Source organism: Plecotus auritus, assembly GCF_963455305.1.
Source record: "Plecotus auritus genome assembly, chromosome: 1".
Taxonomy (NCBI): domain Eukaryota; kingdom Metazoa; phylum Chordata; class Mammalia; order Chiroptera; family Vespertilionidae; genus Plecotus; species Plecotus auritus.
The window spans coordinates 148,924,988-148,941,221 of NC_137770.1; the positions used below are offsets into that span (position 1 = coordinate 148,924,988).

At 40.3% G+C, this 16,234-nt stretch overlaps 1 protein-coding gene across 2 annotated transcripts in view; it reads left to right on the top strand.

Moving 5' to 3' along the window:
• RSU1 (Ras suppressor protein 1) overlaps window positions 1-16,234 on the top strand; it is a 196,079-nt gene that overhangs the window by 20,082 nt on the left and 159,763 nt on the right. For both annotated transcript variants that reach the window (XM_080666111.1, XM_080666112.1), the window contains exon 4: window positions 15,939-16,059. In XM_080666111.1, the coding sequence (XP_080522237.1) occupies window positions 15,939-16,059 (121 nt within the window). The remainder of the gene's footprint in view (window positions 1-15,938; window positions 16,060-16,234) is intronic.

A 16,234-nucleotide genomic window follows, 5' to 3' on the forward strand; every position in this document is an offset into this window, starting at 1 on the left:
CCTTAAATTCCTCAAGATTTTGTGAGCATAAATTCTTGATGCTTCCTAAATTACAATTCATAGAAATATTTCAAAATTGTCAAGGTAATCATTGATAGAATTTCATCACTACTGAAATTTAAACCTGGGGCACTGGGGCAAAGTTTTGGAAACTGGGAAGTCAGTGTCAAATGGCCCTGCCTACAACCACTTTCCTAGATGCATGCATGTCTAGGAGGTGGAAGGCAGAGTAGCCACTGGACCATTTCCTTCTGCTATGACTGGACAGGTACAATCTCGGAACCCAACAGAGAGTTTCCTTTCTGGCCCAAGGGGAATGGTTTCAGAGTAAAGATGAGGTTTACCACCAGACCAATCCTTCAGAAACTCCACTTTCCCTGCGATACCACAAATATTCTGTAGAAGGCGCTGTTTGCCTTTCCAAACCAGTTCTGCTCTGACCCCCATCCTAGCCAGCCTTTCCTCATTATGTGCTGCCACAGGAAGATTCCTCTCCCCCTCAGGTGCCTAGTCCTGCTCTCTTCTAGGCTACCTTGCCCCTTCCTCTCTATTCTGCAGTGGCCTTACGCCCACCCTCCCCTCCAGGCTCCCGACTACCCTGGCCAACTTGAAATCTTTCTTCCTCAAACTCCTACCTACTCTTCATAGATTCTTTACACCAATATCGCACATCCTTGTCTGAGTGTTTCATGTTTCTTCTCTCTCCAAACAGATCGTAGGCTTTATTGAAAACAGGACTGTGTCCTAGTCTTCTTTCATGTCTTGTTATTGCTGAACACCTTGGCCTCCCAGTAATTACCTGTATAGAGCAGCTGATGGATGGAAGCAGTCCTTGACAGGGAGGAAAGCTGGCCTGAGGTGAATGTTCATTGTAGGAACTGGATGGTTTTTTCAGGCTTTCCCAGTATAGGGGCTTGAGTAGTATGGTCACCACAAACTTCTGTTTCTAACTCATGGGCCCATTTCAAACGTGCTGGACTGTGAGAGCTGTAAAGAAACTCTACCGTATGTTCTGGAAATTGGTGTCACATCATCTTTGTAGTTATTAGGGCCCTTTCAGATTTGAGGAATGATGTGTGGGATGGCATTCCTCACAGACATCCGAGGATCCACAGGGTGGGCAGGCTGGCACCAAGCCGAGCCGCTCATGGTTCTTCCCCCCAGCGACCTCGTGGGCCTCCTTTTACCACCCTAGGTCTCATGTCTTCTAGGCCCAGTACTCTTTCACTTAAAGTTAGTTTTATATTCTGTATTTAAGGTTCCAAGTTAGTTGCTAATTTCTTCATATAATTAACTATTTTAGATGTTTCTTGAGGTGAGGAGCCCTGTCTGATGCTATGTATCCTACCCCCCACAAAAGTGCCCAAAGCATGGTGAACATGAAATAGGTACTCAGTTAATACCGATGGAGCATTGAATTGGTAGCTGATGAGTTGTGCCAAGTCCCGGCAGACGGAGATGATGCCCCAGGGCAGCTTTGGGCTTCTAAAGAAGGGAACATAGCAGTTATTCCAGTCTGTCTTCCTCAATCTCTGCCCTGCTCCTCCACCTGCTGCCTTTGTGATTACCCTCTCTTATAAGCCAGTGTTATCGAAGTCTTTTCAGTCTACTCTTTAATCTTATCCTTGCTTCTTACAGTGTTTGAAAGTGTTCGTTTTGTAAATGTTTTCCTACTCCTTTTCAGTCTTAGACAATTTTTTTTGAAACAAACATTTTAACACTTGTCCACTAGAGGTCACTGTTGAGATAGGTATTTTTTCCCACTTTCTGGTCTTGGGCCTAACTAAAGATTAAAAACCAAAATGGTATCAGATGAAATTTTTTGCAAGCTTTTCAGCTCTGTTCAACAGGGCATGTTGCTCTTTCCATTTACATGTATAGTTTACCATAATTAAAGTAGACTGAACTATGTTATTTTTCTGTTTTGCTCCTAAATTTGTACATTCATTTTCACACATCATTTTTTAGTGTTATAATGGCCACTTTCTCAAGTTAGAAACTTTCCTTCCAATATCTTTCCATTGGAAGGATTTTATTGCCTTCTGCGGTATTTTTATTGAGTATATGTGATTTCCCCCCCCCCTGTGGAAGAAAGTTTAAAATATGTATGTATGTATGTAATCAGATTGAATTAAAAAATAACCATGTGAAAGTCAGGAAAATGTGCATTTTGTGCATATTTATACTGATTCTTATACCAAAAACCATTGTCTAAAAAAAAAATACTGTACATTATGAAATGAATTATATTCTGCATCAGTAATAAAACAATCCCTGGGCATTAATTTTCTAACATGAAGCTTTACTTAATATTAAAGATGATTTTATTCTTACAGCAAAATCCATATATAGATATTGCTAGAACCTTAAATATGACAACAATATTTTTTTTGTTTTGTGACCCATTTATTGAGGAGGAAGCACTCATTTTGTGCAAGAAATACAAAGGATATCTTTTTTGCTCTGTGTAAACCGTTAGCAGTTCACTCTGTGTAAACCTTTTCTAAGTGTGGGTCTCTGAATGTAATTGTTAGGTTTTATACTTTGAACTTTTAATCGCCATGTAAAACCTTTTCTTGAGGTATTAGCAGTTTTGCCTGCAGTTTCAGGTCGTAATGGGACCATATCTTGTCATTTAATGTATCGGAAATGGCTAGACAGGCAATAAACTTAGGTTTTATGGCAAAACGTGTGTTTTTTAAAGCAGATTATTTCCTATTACTTAGCTGGTGTATGAATTTGAAATTACAGTGAATAAGAAATGCTAAGGTGTTGTTTTTTTTTTTAGTGATTTCAATAATTCTTTATCAAAGATAATGTTCTAAGTACATAGAAGCTAATGTAATGTTTTGAAATTTTATGCAGATGCACATATTGATGGGATTTCCATAAGTGTTACTATAAATGAATTAAACACCATGATCTACATAAAATAATGCATTCTCCCAATATGCAGATCCAATTATAATGAAGAAAATTAAGCAGTTTTTTAAAAGCATAATAAGTTGAAACACTTTCCTACAGACATAATTGATTGTTGAGATGAATGAGAAAACTTAACTATTCCAATTCATAAGGATGACCTTCAGCAGTCTTTCAACACCTTCCTGTTCTGAAGTATCTAGTTATTTCCTCTCTCACAGGTTATTTGTCATGCCCTTATGCAAAAGTTCTTGTGCATGGCTTGTATGAAATTAAACTGTGAGGGGGAATTTGCAAAATAAATCATTTCTCTGTCATGAATTTATCTTGGGACAATGTCAAAACAACTTGCTGTTTGCATTTTAACAAAGTGTAAATGTATTATTTGATCAATAGCTTATTTTTTTAATTAGTGTACATTTATCAGTTTGTTACCATGCCATTATTTGAAAGACTGGATTTGAAAAAATATATACCTAGAAGTTTCAAGTCAGACAGCTTTGACTTATACACTGTTGGATGGTACCAGTGGTTAGGTTGTTATAAAATGTTGCCTATAGTTGGCAGTTTGATGTTATTTTTGGTTTTAGTAAGAAAGCATGCAAAGTCATCCTGTGAAAGAATCTGTTGGCCTGGCAGCACAGTCCAAGTCAATGGGTGATATTGGAGAAATAGGCTCTCAATGGTATAGTATCCTCAGCTCAGAGACTGATGTCTTTCTTGCCAGCCCCACCAGCCACAATGGATCTCTTCTGGAATCCCTTTTCTTGGAATCCTGCTCTGCGCTAAGAGGAAGCTAGCTAAGTGTGGTGTGTTAATCCTTACACTGTGTATTTCTAAGTGGAAGACTTCAATCGTGATAATTTCAGAATGCTGGTAGGCTGTGGAGAAAATAATGTGGGGGCAGGTTGAACCTGTCCCTTTCCAAATCATAACTAGGTCCTTTGGGGGAGCTGATGTTGAAGAGGGTTTCTCTTACTATTTACAATAGAACTTTCAAAGAGAATTGATTTAATAGCAAAAATGTATGTTCAGTCATCTCTTGGACCTAGTGTGTGTGTGTGTGTGTGTGTGTGTGTGTGTGTGTGTGTGTACACAAGTGTGTAGTGTTGAGGAGGCTGGGAGAGGATATCTAAGAGGTGCCCTACTTGCCTGTATACAACATTCTTTTAGGGCAGCTCTTCTTAACATTTCATAACTCACTGACCTTTATAAAGAGTAGGGTGAAAGCTGTGTCCGTGATTCCTAGAAATGTGCACATAATGGTTATAATTTCAACCAGTTTGTGGATCCTGTTAAAATTATCCATGAATTCTTTAGGGGTGCATGTAGCTCTGATTTAGAAACCCTAGAATAGGTGAAAGATAACATTAGTATACAGGGTGGGGCAAAAGTAGGTTTACAATTGTGAGTACCTATTATCTTGTCTTTGTCTTATCTATAAATTATTGTATTATTTTCCAAATGAACAACTATAAACCTACTTTTGCCCAACTCTGTATTTGTAGTGTGGATACACTGATGCTATTTCTTAAAGGAGTGTTTCCTGGAAATTTGTACAATCTTTAAAATGATGATATTTAATGTAATGTGAAGTTTATTGTTGATAGTGTTTTAAAAATGTTCATAAGCACCCCTTGTCTGCTTCAATTAAAATTTTTAAATTTAAGAGTTTAAATAAGAATTGGTAACCTTGAGTGGAATAGTGGAGTGTGTGTGTGTGTATCTATCTATCTATCTATCTATCTATCTATCTATATATCTTCCAATAAAACCTTGATAATCTCTTTCCCATTTCATTTTTTTTCTCTTTGTTACTTAACTTAATAGAACAGAACACCACTCTGATATGGTTGACCACTAGTTAAACTCTTGGACCTTTTTTTCAGCTATTTTCAGTGAATCCTCTTTTGTCTAGTTTTTTGCTGTTTCTTTACTCTTTTATCCTGCCTATATATTCTTTGGTCTAATCACCTGATTCTTCTCTGATCAGAAGTGCCTGCCCTTCTCTCCAAATCCTGATCTTCCTTCAAGAAAGTGAGATGCATCCTTACCTTTCTCCATGAAGCCTGGGAGCCAGCACTGGAGAGTGTAGTTAAGGCACCGCACCCCACAGTGTATAGACTCGGAAGGACCACTCTCCATGCATATCATGACTTTAGGTGAAAGGATGAGGAGAAAAGAATTAGTGTTTATTGACACCCTCCTTTGTATCCATGGAAGCAAAAGGCTTAAAATGGTTCTATAAGGAGAGGCGGGGGTCAGCTTTGTATGGCTCTGTCTGCCATTCCCCTGCCATCTCTGCCAGTGCTGTTTGTGTGCATTTACAGGCCCACTGAGGCAAATCTAGGAGCTCCTTGGGTGAAGCATTGGCCCTGGGTCTTCACTTGTTCAACTAGAAGAGCAGGGAGAATTCCTGAGGTTCAGAGAAGAAGTTAAAGCTACTGTGAGGATTTTTTCCAGCAGTGGGCATCTCCCTCCACCCCACCCTTCCTTCCTTCCTCATGTAATTACTTCCTGCCTGAGCATCCAACATAAGGCAAGGAAGGAAGCTCAGCAACCCAGTGTGGCCTCTTGCTGAAATAACTCTTAGCTGTAAAAGAAGGCAGATACTATTGACAGAGCGTGTGGGTGTGTGTGAGAATTTGACTTGTTTACTGTCTCCCTCTTAATGTTAATAACAATTAAGGATTGAGAATGTGTATGTATAAAATAATCTATTGTAATCTTATTTATTTATTTGTTTGTTTGTTTGTTTGTTTGTTTGTTTATTTATTTATTTATTTATTTGCCTTCAGAGACATTTTTTATGACTGAGCTTGCACCCGTATTGATGGAGTGGAAGTTTTCCATGTTCTCCTTTTACTTCTCACTCTTTCCCGTGTTTTAGAACTTCTTAGGAATGTTTCCTAGAGGAGCTCCTGTCCATTTCTTGCCCTTCAGCAGATGTCACTTCCTTCCAGGTCATCGAACGTCATTGCTTCTTCTTAGTGCTGCTTCTTCAAACCTGCTCCCAAATTATTGAGCTCTGTATTGCTGCATGGCCTTGCTGGCAGTGTAATTTCAATTAAATTTATCTTTATTGTTGAAAGTATTACAAATGTCCCCTTCCCCATCCCCCCATAGACCCCTTCCCCCCCACCTCCACCCCCTCCCCAGGCCTTCACTGCACTATTGTCTGTGTCCATGGGTTATGCATATAAGTTATTTGGTTAATCTCTTCCCCCACTCTTCCCTCTGAGATTCCTCAGCTTTTTAGATTTGTTTGGCTCTGTGTGCATACTTTTTATAGCCCAGGGACATATATTTTTGCATGTTTGACTGTAAAAATCTGCCTACTGCTTGTAACTTTTCTGCCTAATTTTTGTATAATTGATTATTCTCATTGTTACTGAAAGAGTAGGATCATTTTTTTTTCTGTAGTGAATTAAGTCATGGATATTTTTGGTTAAAATTACTTAAGCTGCAGAATCTTAGGAGGCTCATGATGGGATACAATAAGTATGCACTTGTAGGTGTGAGTACTCAGTAAATACTGCTGAGTAAAGGAAAGTAGCATTGCTATTGTTATTTATAAATTTAATAAATATTTGGGGGGGATGCTGGCCCTTGCTGGGTGGATGTTTAGATATTTTGCTACTTTATTTTTACCTTGAGGACCATGCAGATTATTTTAAATGAGAATATGCTTTATTGTCTCATAAACTTTATGTTTTTAAATAACCCATAACTACTGTAATTCACTGTTTTAATACCTGCTTTGGGGGAAATCCCATAAAATCTGCAAAGTTATCATTAGTATATACTTTTGAACTTCAAATTCTTATGCTAAGATATCATTAGTTCACTATTCACCTTGTGTATTTTTGGCCAGAAAACAAAAGCCATTAGTCACTGTAAGTATAAATGAATTTATTTGCATATAAAATTCTGAACAGCATAATTATTTATATGTGAGCATGAGGAGGTTCTTCTTTTACATGTTATCACTGAAATGGCATTCAAGACTATGATCCTAATTGGCTGGAAGGATTGTCATCTGTATAATTAGTCTAGACATTAGCCCTGTGGTGTGAATAGACTATGTCTGCTAGCTATTGTGTCTGAGGAGCTAAAGGACTGTCCTTTCACTCTTGACAACAATGTTTCAAGTCATGTTTTATGTAGTTTCGCTTATTTTGCTGCTTCCTACCTTGCCTCATTCAGGGCAAAGGGGGGTGGTTGCTATCCAGTATCCCATTCATCAGATATTGAGGCGAAGCAATGTTTGCTTTCACCATTTTCTCTTAAAAGGTCCTCCTCCCCACTGTATGTATGATGAATAATCTCACTCATTTTCATGTACTCTCATGATTTTTCTAATTTTTCTAATCACTTTGTTGTTAATAGTGTAACTTAGGAGTCTAAACACCCAGTCTCATTTTAATATCATTTACAGGCCCTCTCTGTTACTTTATTCTTCTCTGTTAAAGGAAAAAATTTAAAGCTTTTTAAGTTAAAAAATATTTTTTAAGTCAACAGAAGCATGTGAAAATCTGACCGGGCATATTTATTTGTGAAAACAGACAAAAATCTTTTTTTTTTTAAATTTAATTTATTGGGGTGACATTGGTTAATAAAATTATATAGGTTTCAGGCATACAATTCTACAGTACATCATCTCTATAGTGTATTGTATGTTCACCACCCCAAGTCAGTTCTCCTTTCATCACCATTTCCCCCTCTTTACCCTCTTTTACTTCCCACCACCATCCCCTTTCCCTCTGTTAATCACTGTACTATTGTCTGTGTCTATGAGTTTTTTTATTGATTTAATTTCTTTAGCCTTCTCACCAAGCCCCCAACCCTTTCCTCTGACAGCTGTCAATCTGTTCTCTGTATCCATGAGTCTGTCTCCACTTCATGTTTTTTGGTGTGTGTGTGTGTGTGTGTGTGTGTGTGTGTGTGTGTTTAATAATTAAAGTGTTTTAAAAACATTTTTATGTGCAAAGAGCTAGCATTCTTCAGTAAGGTAGATGTCTTGAATGGCCCATTCACAGAAGTCATGTCAGATTTGGGGCAGCTGTGCTATTCACTGCATTTCGCTTTACCTTATCCCATACGTGGCATCTGTAGGCCTTGTTAGGCCCTGGGGTGTGTCACACCGGTGTCCCTGCGAATGGGCACATGTTCGCAGTGTTTCACCATCGCAGCCCGGGAGCAAGTCCACCGCCGGTGCGTGCTCCTCTCAGCCTTTGCTTCCCTACGTGTTCCTCTTCTTCACAGGGCGCTTCCCAGGCTATCTGGGGTTTCCTGAAGCGGGCAATGGCTGAACCATGAACTCCGGTGAGGCATGTGGGTAACATTCCCTGGTTCTCATGTCCCAGCCTAGCACTTCTCCTTTGCAGGAGTCACCAGAGCTAAAAACATTCTGGGTGCTTCTGCAGAAATAGTTGGGCAGGGGCAGAGAGTACTTCTAACTGCTCAGAAGGCTGCTGGAGGTGATGATGGAGTTCACCTCCAGATTTCATGCCCGTGCTTATGACGAAAGCTTACATGTGTTCTGAGCAGCTTCTGGCTTCGCAGGAGCCGTGGGTGGTAACATGGTGCCTGGTCTGTTACCACCCTTTTGTAGCTGAAGGGGACCTGACTGCTGGTGCTGACCATATGGCTCTCAAGACCCATGCGTGCCCCACCGGCCCGTCTGTGGGCTGCATGCTGGCGAGCTCCTGTCCTTATGTCTTGCGTGGTGCCTGCTGCTGCCAGAGCCTGTCACTCTTCACAGTTTTGTTTCTTTGCCTCAGGGGCCACAAGATGCTTTTGCTCCAAAAGCCCCCGGATCGGCTGCACCCAGCTGGCCTGTCTGCTGTCGCTGCCTCCTAGGATTCTACAGTTAGGGCTCATGTTTCAAAGGCCAGAAGTACAACCAGGGGCACCTCACCGTGTGGCCACCCTTGGGCATGATGAAGTTTCTGCAGAGCGACTTAATGCAGTGGACTAGGGAATTCAGAGTTTTGTTTTTCCCCTTGAATGCTGTCCATGCTCCTCCATAGTGATTCACCATAGAGATGTGTGTGGGGAAGTGAGTCCATTGGGAATGGTTAGATGGCAGCCTCTAGGTCGGATGCATTGGCCACCTAGAGTGTCCTTTTTGTGTTTTACTATCATCCTAGGGGTTCAGTAGCTCACTGAAGTGACAGAGGAGTCTTAATTTGGATAAGATTGTTATAATCTCATTCAGCATTATTGTGCAGGGTAAAGGGCATGTGTATTAGGTTAATGATTTTGATATCAACAATGAGTTAAAAGTTTTCTGAACCCAAATATTGTCACCAGGCCAGCAGCATCAGTATGCCCTGGAGACTTGTTGGAAATGCACATTCTCAGGCCCCGTCCCAAACCTACTCAATCAAAAACTGTAGTACCCCTACGCCAGTCTGTGTTTGAACAAGCCCTCTGGTAACTGTGATGTACTTGAGGTTTGTACACTGCTTTGGAGCAGCACTCTAGATATTTCTGTAGCGATGGCAGTGTTTTGTTGTTGTTTTCTACATGTTAAGAGGAATTTTTTTTTGTTTGTTTGTTTAAACTAGAGGCCAATTGCACGAAGATTCATGCAAGAATAGGCCTTCCTTCCCCTGGCTTCGCTTCCGGCCACTTGGGAGCCTGCAAGTCCTCCCTCCCAGCTGCCTGAGAGCCTGCAAGTCCTTGCTCCGGGCGGAGCGCCGCTCCTGTAGGTCCCTCAGCCCCCCGCCCTCCCCCTCATAGCAGGCGTCCTGCCCGCCCAGAGCTCCGCACCTGTGTATGCAAATTAACCCCCCATCTTTGTTGGGTTAATTTGCATACTCACTCCTGATTGGCTTATGGGTGTCACGGAGGTACGACCAATTTGCATATTTCTCTTTTATTAGTGTAGATTATTACATATATCTCCTTTTTCCCCAATTGACACCCTCCCCAGCCACATCCACCCCCCAGGACAAGCCCCCATTGCCCCAGTGTCTGTGTCCATTGGTTATGCTAATATGCATGCATACAAGTCCTTGGTTTATCTCTTACCCTCCTGCCTTCTCTCTGAGGTTGGACAGTCTGTTCAGTGTTTCTTTGTCTCTGGATCTATTTTTGTTCATCAATATATGTTCATTATATCCCACATATGAGTGAGATCATGTGATATTTATCTTTCTCCAGCTGGCTTATCTTGCTTAGCATAATGCTCTCCAGGTCCATCCATGCTGTTGCAAATGGTAAAAGTTCTTTTTTTTTTATATATATAGCAGTGTAGTATTCCATTGTGTAAATGTACCACAGTTTTCTAATCTACTCATCTGCTGATGGACACTTAGGCTGTTTTCAAATCTGAGCTATTGTAAATTGCACTGCTATGAACATAGGGGTGCATATGTCCTTTCTGATTGGTATTTCTGGTTTCTTGGGATATATTCCCAGAAGTGGAATTACTGGGTCGAATGGGAGTTTCATTTTTAATTTTTTGATGTATCTCTATACTGTCTTCCACAGTGGCTGCACCAGTCTACATTCCCACCAGCAGTGAAAAAGGGTTCCTTTTTCTCCATATCCTCGCCAGCACTTGTTGTTTGTTGATTTCTTGATGATAGCCCTTCTGACAGGTGTGAGATGGTACCTCATTGTTTTGATTTGCATCTCTCGGATGATTAGTGACTTTGAGCATGTTTTCATATATCTCTTGTCCTATTTCGAAAAGTATCTATTTAAGTCCTTTGCCCATTTTTTGATTGGATTGTTTCTCTTCCTTTTGTTGATTTGTATGAGTTCCCTGTAAATTTTGGAGATTAAACCCTTATCAGAAATATCGTTGGCAAATATGTTCTCCCATACAGTGGACTTTCTTGTTGTTTTGTTTTGCTGTGCAGAAGCTTTTTATTTTGATGTAGTCCCATCTGTTTATCTTCTCTTTAGTTTCCATTGCCCTAGGAGCTGTTATCGGTAAAGATACTGCTAGACAAATGTCTGCTATTTTGCTGCCTATGGCTTCTTCTAAGATTTTTATGGTTTCCCATCTTACGTTCAGGTCCTTTGTCTATTTTGAGTTTATTTTTGTGTATGGTATAAGTTGGTGATCTAGTTTCATTTTTTTGCGTGTATCTGACCAATTTTCCCAGCAACATTTATTGAAGAGACTGTCTAGACTCCATTGTATGCGCTTGCCTCCTTTGTCAAATATTAATTGAGCATAGTGGCTTGGGTAGATATCTGGGTTCTGTATTCTATTCCATTGATCTATATGTCTGTTCTTGTGCCAGTACCAGGCAGTTTTGAGGGCAGTGGCTTTGTAATATAGCTTGATATCTAGTATTGTGATCCCTCCAACTTTGTTCTTCTTTCTCAGGATTGCTATGGCTACTCAGGGTCTTTTTGGAGAGTTTGTTCTAGGTCTGTAAAATATGCCGTTGGTATTTTAATGGGGATTGCATTGAATCTATAAATTACATTGGGTAGTATGGACAATTTTAATGATGTTGATACTACCAATCCATGTACATGGCATGTTCTTCCATTTGTTTATGTCTTCCTCTATCTCTTTTTTCAATGGCTTATAGTTTTCTGAGTACAGGTCCTTTACCTCCTTAGTTAAGTTTATTCCTAGGTATCTGCGATGGCAGTGTTTTGTATCCATGCTGCCTTGGACAGTCGCCAGCAGCCAAATGTGGCTACCATCTCTTGAAATGTGGCTAGTGTGACCAAGGAGTTATATTATTCATTTTATTTAATTTCAACTAATCTAGATTTAAATTTATTGATTTTTTTTTATTTCTTTTTAAATACCTTTATCCAGTTCCTTCATCCCCCCAAGCCCTGCTTCTGGTAACTACAAATCTGATTTCTTTTTCTATGAATTGTTTTTGTTGTTTTAAATTCCACATATAAGTGACATTATACAGTATTTGTCTTTCTCTGTCTGACTTATTTCACTTAGCATAATGCCGTCAAGGTCCATCCATGTCACAAATGGCAGGATTTTCTTTTTTTTCCTTCTTTTTGTTTTTCACTAAACAATATTCCAACATACACACACACACACACACACACACACACACACACACATATTCATTCATTTATCGTCGATGGACATTTAGGTTGTTTGGCTAAATGCCTAGGAGTAAATTTTGTTGGATCATATAGTAGTTCTATTTTTAACTTTTTGAGGAACCTCCATCTGTTTTCTATAGTGACTAGACCAATTTGCATTCCCAATCTAGATTTAAATTCAACTGGTGGCTGCATATTGGACAGCCCAACCCAGAGCATACTCTGCTATTTATTATTGTGTGGATAAACTCCTAAAATGCTTTACAAATAAGTTATTGGTTGTGGAATTATTAAATTTATATTTCAGAATTAAATGATCCTAGAGTGATCTGCAGTTGTTACTACAATAGTTTATTAGGTTCTTCTGTTGGAGGAGATGGTTCGCTGTTGCCAGCTGCAGGGGGGAGTATGTAGCGCGTAACACTGACTCAGGCCTGTTCTTTGGCTGCGCAGGGTCTGGGAGCAGTGCCTACTGTAAATGTAGCTGATGAGAAAAGATCTGTATGCTTCTAGAAGTCATGCTCTTCCTCAGGAATGGAGCTGGGTCAGAGCTTTCTTACAGGTGGAGCTCAGGTCTATTCCCTGTGTCCAGCAAGTGTTTTCTGCCTGGGGGAGCTTTTTAAAGAGACTTTAATGTAGGAGATTAGTGAGTCCCTTTTGTGCCCCCCACTTCTGAGTCCTGCTAGGCACTTTGGGTTTCTTGTGGAACCATCCAAAAACGGTTGGGGGGCTGACTGCTGAGTCTGGGCCTGCACGAGATTCTTGGGGAGACGGGACTCTAGCTTGAGTAACCTTCAGATTCTTAGATTGCCCAAAGATACTTTGAGACCCATCTTTGGGCATAGTTTTGGGGGTGACATCTCACATCTTTGTCACCTTTTTAAAACATAGTGGAGGCTCTGGGCTGAGAATGTCCCCAGTGCTCCTGTGACCAGAGCAGAAGGTGGCATTTACAAGCTAGAGGACACCTGCGAGTAGTCAGGGACTTTTCTTCCAAATCTAGCCACTGAAATCAAAGCAGCCATCATTGCTAGGCAGAAAATGATACTAAAAAAATAAATTCTTTGTCATAAGCAAAGTTCTACATGACTGAGCTTCCTGATTGAGGGTCCCGTTTGTTGTGTTATATAAATCCATATCCTTGATTTTCATAGTCCAGCTCTTCTTAGAATCATAGAATGTCAAAGCCAGGAGGTAGAGAATTTAGAAATGGTCACAATCCGGCCTTCTCACTTCAGCCTGGTGGAAGCAAAGGCCCGGAGAGGTTGAGTTGAGTGAGGACATGCAGAGATTTTAGGGCTGACCAGGGGAGGCCAAAGCCAGCCTCTGGTGCAGGAGGGCCTCCTGTGTTCCTACATTGTGCTGCCTCTCATTGAGGTGCTAAGCTCGGTGTTGCTTACAGGCCACATGTGTACTGCTGGGGTCACGGTCAGAATCTGGACAGATTGATGAGAAAAGAACATTACAAACCCATAATAAGAAATATATGGGTGCTCGTTGTTTAGTTAATAGTTTAAAATACTACTCTTGCTAATGTGTCACATAGATATCTTGAAAAATTCCACCAGAATATTCTGACCAGTGACATATTGCTGCCACCTTTTCATGATGGCGTTTCATAACTTGATCCTGCCGTGTATGTGTATGGTTTAGTATGGCACAAGTTATTATGTTAGTTGGTTATTTTTTTATGGGCAGTTTTGCTGTAGTTTGTTTTCTATTGACTCTGCTACTCCTTTTGTAGATTACTTTCTTTAAATAGTATGCCTCTCTTTATTCTCAAAGTATTGAAATGCTAGGTGCTACAGGTATGGTGCTGTGCACATAATAAGCATTTGCTAAATATTGGTTGAAAGAGCGAATGTTATCCCATCCACACAGGTCTGAATGTTAATTTCTTTTGCTTTTTACTTTGGCCATGGGAAAAACACTATGGTTTAGGGAGAATATTAGTTGTGTAATTTTTTTCCCCTGTCTAGCTTGAATGGAGTCTTAATCACACAATTCACATGCACACCAAAAGGCTGGGAGGGGTTTAGTAAATTGAATGTGGGGTTATTGTTTATGTCCACAAAACAGAGCCCTGAATTACATTTCGCATAATTTGTGGCTTTAAATTGGACTGATTTAGCAAGGAGAGTGAAATAATCTCTCATCCTGTCAAAAAGGCGATACCTTCAGACCAGCATTTAATTGCATTGGCAAAGTAACTTTGGGAAGGCAGCAGTAATTCTGGCTGCATTATTCTTGGTTTGTGGCTAAATTGGGATCATCATTTTCTCCTGGTTGCACTAAGTTTCTTTATCGCTCTTCAAACTAATCAGATGAAGGCAGGAGCGAAACTTTGTGGTAGCTGGAGGGGGAACAGGAGAACGGGCAGGTCTCTGAGCAATGTTGTCATCTGTGGAGCTCACACACTTCATGGTCCAGGTTCAGAACAGGTAAGCTGACACCTGGCGACTCAGCAGGCCCAGCCTGATTTTCTTCATGATCATTTACATAAAGTGAATACCATTCATTTGCATAAAAGTGTGTTTTTGACTACACATCTAAAAATGTGCTTTTCTAGTCAAATTGTATAGGCAGGGTTCACATGCATTCATATTGTTGTCCAAGTGTGGTTTCCCAGTTGCCTCGATTATCCCCTTAAAATCTGTCCTCTTGTCTCCATCCCTACCACCAGCCACTTCAGAAACAAATCCACATGCCTTGCTCATTTTCCATCTGGATCACTGCTTCCTAGTCCCTTAGTCTGGAATGATTTGTATTCTTCACAGTCCCTTCCTCCAAGGAAAGCATTTCCCTTTTCTCTTACCAAGCCTCCTCCCTCCTTAGACATTATATAAAGTTGAAATGATGACCCCAAACTAGATCGAACTTATTCCCCCAGAGTTACACACTGGAGTTCTTGGAATGGCGCTCTCTGTAAGTATTTTGGATGTATGTTTGGAATTTCACACACACCTTTGTAGTGGTACTAAGCAGAGGTGCTCCTCGGTTTTCTCAGCAGTCTGGAGCATTCACTGGAGGGAACTGTGGGATGGAAAGTACATGTACTGACATGAGACAGAATTCTTGTGTTGTGCCCAAGGCCCATGTTAATGGCTTCAGTTTCCTGCATAGTCTTGGGATTGGTGTTTGCATGAACCATGGACAATAAGTATTTATAGAAAAATATTTATAGAAAACTTGAATCAGCAAATGGATATATGAAGTACAATCTATGGGAAGTATTTCTGCTGCCAATTGAGAGTTAGTACGTTTGAGAGAAAGAAGCCTTTGCTTTTAAATTTGTATTTGCAGGTATACTGTAGGGAAGGAAGAACCTGTCCGGCCCCGACTGTTATATGTGAACCTTTGACCTGCCTATTAGTATTCATATCATGCTACTGAGTTGGTTTTTCCTATTTCTATATAATAACAGTGCATTGATCTGTTGCTAAGCTGATGTAACGTGTGTGTGTGTGTACTGATCAAGGTGCAAAGGTCAGGGCCAAAATAAGAGACTGGGTAGGTTGAATATTTTATCATTTAAGGTCGGACTTAAATTGTTGTGGTTTAGTGCAATGTCAAGCGAACAGCTCTTCAGATACCAGATTATTGAAACAGCTTGATGAACGTATCAAGGATGGGACTTGGAGTTCGCTCGCTGCAAGGAAACCAAAAGGAAGGAAAAGTGCACGTATCAGTCATTGTATGACAATTATAAAGTTTATATGCTTCGTAATATTCACTTATAGGATATTTGTGGCACAGACATTCTCTTTGCCCTTTGAAGAAACATTTCCCTTTCTACTCAGTGGTGAGTTACAATCTAGGAAAAACATACAAATGTAAGTATACGTGAATTAGATGATCATACTGGATAGTTCTCTTTTCATGTGAAGAAAAATGCAGTGTGTTGCTGGCATTCCCTGTGAGGAGTGAAGTTCCTGAGTTCACAATCAGCATTTTTGTCTCCATAGCTGTGCCTGCAAACATAGCAGAACTGAAGAATTTGGAAGTGCTTAACTTTTTTAATAACCAGATTGAGGAGCTGCCCACACAGATCAGCAGCCTTCAGAAACTGAAGCACCTGAACCTCGGGTGAGTATTGGGCGAAGGAAGCAAGTAGGAGGTGGAGGGACTGTGGTGTGGGCAGGGGTGGAGGGCACCTATGTTCCCGCATGGGAGGAGCTGATTCCTCATTTCCTTTTATGTTTTAGGTTTTTTTCAAAGTTTTATTGTTTTAATACATCCTTGCAATGGCCTACATTAGTGC